This window comes from Pipistrellus hanaki (assembly GCF_964339955.1).
Source record: "Pipistrellus hanaki genome assembly, contig: scaffold_61, whole genome shotgun sequence".
Taxonomy (NCBI): Eukaryota; Metazoa; Chordata; class Mammalia; order Chiroptera; family Vespertilionidae; genus Pipistrellus; species Pipistrellus hanaki.
This window is the reverse complement of record NW_028182274.1, coordinates 97,079-105,105: the sequence shown is the minus strand read 5'-3', so window position 1 is coordinate 105,105 and position 8,027 is coordinate 97,079. Positions and strand designations below refer to the sequence as shown.

General features: G+C 52.7%; 2 protein-coding genes across 2 annotated transcripts; both read left to right on the top strand.

Moving 5' to 3' along the window:
* Positions 1-2,405: 2,405 nt before the first annotated feature.
* Positions 2,406-2,774, top strand: LOC311616111 (uncharacterized protein; the record flags this gene model as incomplete). The annotated part of the gene is made up of 1 exon (XM_084907335.1): positions 2,406-2,774. The coding sequence occupies one exon, from the start codon at positions 2,406-2,408 to the stop codon at positions 2,772-2,774; it is 369 nt and encodes a 122-aa protein (XP_084763461.1).
* A 4,663-nt stretch (positions 2,775-7,437) lies between these two features.
* On the top strand, positions 7,438-7,806 carry LOC311616110 (uncharacterized protein; the record flags this gene model as incomplete). Its single annotated transcript, XM_084907334.1, has 1 exon — positions 7,438-7,806. The coding sequence occupies one exon, from the start codon at positions 7,438-7,440 to the stop codon at positions 7,804-7,806; it is 369 nt and encodes a 122-aa protein (XP_084763460.1).
* Between the last annotated feature and the right edge of the window lie 221 nt (positions 7,807-8,027).

Below are 8,027 nucleotides of genomic sequence, written 5' to 3'. Positions count from 1 at the left end.
CATTGCTCTCTGCGACGCCTGTCCCTGGCCTGCGCCCTCTGCGACGCCTGTCCCGCACCTGTGCTCCTCCCTGGAGGCTCGCCTGGCGCGGGCTCCCATCCGCCCCCGGCTCTGACTCTCGGGGGACGCTGTCTTGCTCCTCCTGTGTGAGAGGCTCAGCTCACATCCTGTGTGTGAATTAGTGATGTATAGCCCCCAGTGGCCTAGCCCTGAAGTAAACAGCTGTAAACAGCTGTTAACCAAAACCCAGGAGCTGCAGTGAGGAGGGGGAGACCCTGGGCCTCCATGAGCCCCACAGCTGAGCAGGGCGCATGGGAGGCAGACAAGGCCACGCTCAGCAGCTGAGAGGCTCCAGTTGAGGCTGAACCGTTGACCCCGCAGAGGCCACGGACGGAGTGGGGGCGTTAGCACAGCCCCTTGGGGTCGGGGAGCAGCGAAGAGCCTGTCCCTCGGCAAAGGCTAAGGGGTAGTGGGATGGTGCTGCTGGAGGGAGAGTCGCTGGGAACCCATGGTTCCCACAGGGAAGGAGAAGGCCGAGGACAGGCAGGATGCTCCGGCTGCACCGGGACCTGCCGGACAAGGACCGTGGCCGCCAGGTGACCGTGGCCCGGTCGCGTGCCATGCCCAGGGCTCCCAGCAGCTGGCGGAGCAGAGTGTGGGGCAGAGAAGACTTGAGTGAAAGCACAAAGAGAGCTGGCAGTGTGGGCGAGCAGGAGGAGAAAGCAGCTTGAGGAAGACATGTGATCCATGAAACACGCGTGTAATTTCTGCCCCAACCAGTGCCCTGGAGGATTACAGATGGTATGACAGACAGGAGTCACAGTGATCCGTGGAACCCTCAGCACGTGTGGGAAATTAAGTCAGAAACACAGATCGCGGAGAGATGGTAAAACCTCTCCAAGTGCAGACGCCATGGGTGTAGAGATGGAGGACAGGACGACAGGACAGGGGGCCTGGGTTTGTTTGAGGAAGAGGAGTGGGTGTGGGTACAGGCAGGGGCCATCGGGGCTGATCTGGGCGGAGGTGGTGGAGGGAGGAGGGACTTGAGGACGGTGATGGAACTGCTCATCCGAGTGATCGTTCAGTGCACTGGTACAGGGGTAGAACGGATTCAGCACGGGAACTGTGGTCTCCAGGCCTCTGAGACAGGGATGGTGACAGTGCTGACAGACAGGGGCAGATGGAGAGAAGGAACGAGTCCGGGACCAAGAGAGAAGCCAGAAGGACATAGCCAGAGAAGAGCCGTGGGTGCTGTCATCCTGGGAGCCCACTGAGAGGCAGGTTCAACCACCTGCTGAGTGCAGAGAGCCAGCGTGCTCACGTCTTTAATGATTAGAAAGGGGAATGTATGTCGCATGACAAAGAGGAGCGGAGATTGATCTTGGTGCCGCATGAGCTGTGGGTGTTAGTCAGTCCCTGGCCTTTCTGTACCTCAGTGTCCATGTGATGGGCTCCCTGACTCTGTCCCAGTTTCATGGGCACCAACAGATGGCAGAGGGGACCTGCGCTCAACAACACGCCCAACAAGGTCATTGTGAGGACGCTCTGGGACGGGGGGGTGCCCTGGTAGAACAGAAGGGCTCCCCAGAGCGGACACAGATGTCCTGGGAGTGGCCCCCTGGGTGACACAGGCCACGACCCAGCATCTCCATGAGGCTGGATGACAGGAGCCTCCGCCAGGAAATGCTCAGGGTCAGTGCTGCCCAGCTCTGCACACCCACAAGATCGACTACACCAGTGGTCGGCAAACTCATCAGTCCACAGAGCCAAATATCAACAGCACAACGATTGACATTTCTATGGAGAGCCACATTTTTTAAACTTAAACTCCTAACGCCACTTCTTCAACATAGACTTGCCCAGGCCGTGATATTTTGGGGAAGAGCCACACTCAAGGGGCCAAAGAGCCACATGTGGCTCTCCAGTCGCACTTTGCCGACCATGGGACTATGAACTCAGGACCAATTGCTTCGCTGCTCAACACAGTGAGTGGAGCTCACTTAATGGGCTCATTCCAGACAGAAACACCCTCCCTCCCAGAACCTGGCCTCCAGGACGGAGCTTTGAAACCTCCTGGATGGGTTCCGGTGAGTAGATCATCGATGGGCACATTCTCATTGACCTGTCATCGGCACAAGACAAGGCCCAGGAGACACAGAACAAACATGGGTCCCAGTAAAAGTGAGAGACTCTGCACTAATGTGCCACTTATCACCGAGTCCTCTCATGATCACTGACAGGTGTGACCTGCACACGCCGGCATCAGTGAGCATTTCCTGGTGAGTCACACATATGACGGCATTCCGGGCCGCTCCTGGCGAATATAAAGCTCCCAGGGTGGGAGGCGACACTCACATCCAGCAACGTCCCTCTTCTCCTCCACCGAACCCTCACCCTCTGCCAGCATGTGCTGCAACTACTACGGCAGCTCCTACGGGGGCTGTGGCTACGGCTCTGGCTACGGCTCTGGCTACGGCTCTGGCTATGGCTGTGGCTATGGATCCAGATACGGCTGTGGCTATGGCTGTGGATACGGCTCTGGCTATGGCTCTGGCTGTGGCTATGGCTGTGGCTATGGATCCAGATACGGCTGTGGCTATGGCTGTGGATACGGCTCTGGCTATGGCTCTGGCTGTGGCTATGGCTGTGGATATGGATCCAGATATGGCTGTGGCTACAGCTGTGGATATGGCTCTGGCTATGGCTCTGGCTATGGCTGTGGCTATGGCTCTGGCTACGGCTCTGGCTGCTGCTACCGACGATGCTACTCTTGATGCTAGAACATCCCCTACAACACCCTGCGCTTCTAACAAAATATGGAAAATTAACGGTTTTCCTCCAAGGGATGCCCGTTCATCATCTCTACAATCCAGTGAGGACTGGATGCCTCCTGCTTTTATATCCGATTCCTGTTTGTTATTGAGGCAGTGTGAATGTGCCCATTGTGTGACCTGAGGATGGGAGATTTGTCTGTGATTGTGCTCAAAATGTCCAGGCTCGGCTCTTCTCCCTATGAAGTTGTGTTGTCCAGGAACACAAATATGCCAGAGTTGGGAGAAATTACACTTGTTCAATAAACAAATGGGATGCATTCCTGAAAGTAACTGTGTTTGTGTCAGAATCTTCCCTCTCCCCATGGCCTTCACTATCCCCATGGTCTTTACTGTGTCAGCCAGACCTTGGGTTACTTTATTGCGTCATCGGGGGTATGTGTCGTTCTCTCACCAGCACACACGGTCTGTTCACTGCGGGTCGCAGGAGGTCTTGGTGTGGGGTCCTGTGTGTGTTCCCACCTTGCTCCTCTTCACATTGATCGTGGCTCTTCTCGTTTCTTTGTTGTCCATCTAAACTTCAGAATCAGCTGGTCAACATCGACAAAGATACACACTCAGAGTTTTATTGGGATGGAACCGAATCCATTCATCAGTTGTGGGGGGATGAGTTCTTCACACTATTGAGCCTTTGTGTCCATAAACATGGTGTGTGGGTCTCCTGTGCTTTCTGTAGTGGGTTCTCATTCAAAATTCACCGGTGAGCTTTGTCCTCACTGAGGGCATATTCTGCAGGGGGAGGCAAAGTGCGGTATAAGAATCGAGGACACATTGAAATAACTAAATAAAGAGAGTAAATTAACAAAATTATTATAAAAGGTGTTCATAATGATCAATGGCATAAACAGTGGGTTGCTATGAAATATCGTGTGGCCTTGTAGAACTCACTGAAGAAACACTTAATTGGCTTGTAACTTCTAAATGCATTAAAGCAATAACAACCCTTCAAAACAGAAAGTCTTATAGAAAAATTCAACAAACCTTTTAAAGAATGATTACACCAATTCTCTACAATCACTTCTAGAAATAAAATCCGAGGGAAAAATTACCAACTCACTCAACGAGGTCACATTACCTTAATGCCAACACCAGGTAAAGACATAACACAAATGAAGACTACAGACAAATATCTAGAGAAACATGTTTATTCCAATGTGACATCTAAACTCTGTCACTAGCTGCCAAGAGGGCCTGTAACCCAGGCTGGTTCCACCTCTGAAACATCTTTTGTTCCTTTAATAACATCCTCCGTCTTCCCTGTGTGTCCACAGCCGTGGGGACAGTGTGGCTCCTGGGAGGAGCATGAGGTCAGAGAGCGTGGAGAAGACACGATGGAAGACGCAGTGAAGACTCGGCGGGCTCAGCCCCGAAGGCTTGAAGGACCAGCGTGCACTGTTTTTCTGAGCAGCAAAGGGACCCACTTCGGTCCGTACTTCACACGTGCATGACCATCATGTTGTAACCACTAAAGGCCATGACAGAGCCTCTGACATTTAAACCCGTGGCCCACGATTCCACAGAAATAGAAGGATTTATTCTATTAGCACTTCCCGCTTAAGAATCTCCTCCGAAAACTGCCAACACCTCCCTGAGGTCGAGTACCTCCTGCCATGACCAACCGAAGCAGGCACATCTCCCCGCCATCCTTGCAGAATGTGGACCCTCAACCTGACTCTGAGAACTCAGGCAAACCCAAAGGAGGAACGTTCTGCAAAACATGTGCTGTCTGCCATGGCTGTGGAAGCTGAAGACGCTCTTGAAAATCTTCCCCATACTTAGGAAGACAAAAAAATTGGACAACCCAATGCCAATGGACCTTAGATTATATCCTAGGGGGAAAAAATAATAAAGGGCACCAGTGACAGAAATGTGAAATCCCAGTAGAGTGTGAGGATCCTTAAGAAGCTGATTCCTTAGTTCTGATCATTGTAGTTGGTTATGGGAGAGATGATTATGGGTGTAACTGGGTGAAGAGGATGCGCTAAGTTCTACAACATGTCCAGACATTTGGTAACTAACATCATTTCACAATAAAAAGTTGGGAGGAGAATTTAAGATGCTGCTTATAGCATGGAAGCATACACTTGGCAACTCCCTGATCCTATGAACCAATGCCACTCCAATCAATTTAATTTTTTAAATTATTTTATTGATTTTTTACAGCGAGGGAGAGGGATAGAGAGAAACTTCAATATTAGAGAATCATCAATCAGCCACCTCCTGCACACCCACCACCGGGGATGTGACCACAACCATGGTACATGCCCTTGACCGGAATCGAAACCGGAACCCTTCAGTCCGCAGGCTGACGCTCTATCCCCTGAGCCAAACTGGTTTTGGCCAATCAATTTAATTTTTTTTTAAATAAATGAAAATAACAATGCTACTTGATTGCATTGATTGGGTCATTTGTTAGTTCTTTTGTACATGAAAGGTCTAAGACTCAGTTGTCTGTCAGACATTGTCCAGAGCGTCAGAGTGTAGCTTGGATGGGGGTGGTGTTGCCAACAGGACCCCATGGTTCTGGCACTTCCATTCTGGATAGAGCAAGGGCAGGACATGCAGGCAGACCCTGGAGGACAAGCTTAGACACTAACGGAGATGAACTGAGCACAGCCCCGCAGCCCAGATAGTCCATCTAAAGAGGTGTGGGCAGGAACCGTCAGAGGGGCCAGCAGCTGGCCGAGCACCATCTCTACTGGGAGCCAAATCAGAGCAGGAGAAAAGAAAAAGGCAACGGCCGAGAAGCCATTAGTGATGCTGGAATGAAAGCGAATGTGGGGGTCAGAGGGCATCTGGGAAGGAGGAGAGAAGCTGGAGGATCTGCAGGCCACTCGGACCCTCTGGCCCTGGCTTGCCAGTGGAGTGTGGGACCAGAAGGCCAGGAAGGCGAGACCTCAAGGAGAAACCACCCCGGAGATGCCCACGAGGCTTTGCGATGAGCCAGAGGCAGGACTTTGGTGGAGAGGACACAGGAGGCTGCGGCACTCATTGGTCCTTCTTTGGACCAAGTGCGTCCTCAGCTTCCATAACCATGTCAGACACCACATGCTTTGCAGCACGTTCCTTTGTTTGGGTTTGCCTGTGTTCTCAGAGCCAATTTGAGGGTCTACATTCTGGGCAAATGATGATGGATCCATTAAACTAGAGACTGAACAAGCTCAGAAAGCCACGGAGGAGGGCGTGTGGGCTATGGCAGGGGCCATCGGGGCTGATCCAAGCAGAGGTGGTGGAGGGAGGAGGGACGTGAGGACGGTGATGGAACTGCTCATCCGAGTGACCGTTCAGTGCACTAGTACAGGGGTAGAACGGACTCAGCGCGGGAGTCGCAGTCTCAGGCCTCAGAGACAGGGATGGTGATGGTGCTGACAGACAGGGGCAGATGGAGAGAAGGAAAGAGTCCGGGACCTAAGAGAGAAGCCAGAAGGACCCAGCAAGAGAAGAGCCATGGGTGCTGTCATTCTGGGAGCCCACCAAGAGGCGGGTTCAACCACCTGCTAAGCACAGAGAGCCAGCGTGCTCACGTCTTTAATGATTAGAAAGGGGGATGTGTATCGCATGACAAAGAGGAGCGGAGATTGATCTTGGTGCTGCATGAGCTGTGGGTGTCAGTCCCTGACCTTTCTGTACCTCAGTGTCCATGTGATGGGCTCCCTGACTCTGTCCCAGGTTCATGGGCACCAACAGATGGCAGAGGGGACCTGCGCTCAACAACACGCCCAAAAAGGTCATTGTGAGGACGCTCAGTGGGCGGGGGGTGCTCTGGTAGAACAGAAGGGCCCCCAGAGTGGACACAGATGTCCTGGGAGCAGCCCCCTGGGTGACACAGGCCACGACCCAGCATCTCTATGAGGCTGGATGACAGGAGCCTCCGCCAGGAAATGCTCAGGGTCAGTGCCGCCCAGATCTGCACACCCACGAGATCAACTACACCAGTGATCAGCAAACTCATCAGTCCACAGAGCCAAATATCAACAGCACAACGATTGACATTTCTATGGAGAGCCACATTTTTTAAACTTAAACTTCTTCTAACACCACTTTTTCAACATAGACTCACCCAGGCCATGGTGTTTTATGGAAGAGCCACACTCAAGGGGCCAAAGAGCCGCATGTGGCTCTTGAGTCGCACTTTGCCGACCATGGGACTATGAACTCAGTAGCAATTCCTTCGCTGCTCAACGCAGTGAGTGGAGCTCACTTAATGGGCTCATTCCAGACAGACACGCCCTCCCTCCCAGAACCTGGCCTCCTGGATGGAGCTTTGAAACCTCGTGGGTGGGTTCCAGTGAGTAGATCATCGATGGGCATGTTCTCATTGACGAGTCATCGGCACAAGACAAGGCCCAGGCGACACAGAACAAACACAGGTCCCAGTAAAAGTGAGAAACTCTGCACTAATGTGCCACTTATCACCGAGTCCTCTCATGATCACTGACAGGAGTGACCTGCACACGCCGGCATCAGTGAGCATTTCCTGGTGAGTCACACATGTGACGGCATTCCGGGCCGCTCCTGGCGAATATAAAGCTCCCAGGGTGGGAGGCGACACTCACATCCAGCAACGTCCCTCTTCTCCTCCACCGAACCCTCACCCTCTGCCAGCATGTGCTGCAACTACTACGGCAGCTCCTACGGGGGCTGTGGCTACGGCTCTGGCTACGGCTCTGGCTGTGGCTCTGGTTATGGCTGTGGCTATGGATCCAGATACGGCTGTGGCTACGGCTGTGGATATGGCTCTGGCTATGGCTGTGGATATGGATCCAGATATGGCTGTGGATACGGCTCTGGTTATGGCTCTGGCTGTGGCTATGGCTGTGGCTATGGCTCTGGCTACGGCTCTGGTTATGGCTGTGGCTATGGATCCAGATACGGCTGTGGATACGGATCTGGCTATGGCTGTGGCTATGGCTCTGGCTATGGCTCTGGCTATGGCTCTGGCTGCTGCTACCGACGATGCTACTCATGCTGCTAGAACATCCCCTACAACACCCTGTGCCTCTAACAAAATATGGAAAATTAACGCTTTCCTGCGATGGATGCCCGTTCGTCATCTCTACAGTCCAGTGAGGATGGGACGCCTCCTGCTTTTACATCCGATTCCTGTTTGTTATTGAGGAAGTGTGAATGCGCCCATTGTGTGACCTGAGGATGGAAGATTTGATTCTGATTGTGCTCAAAATGTCCAGGTTCGGC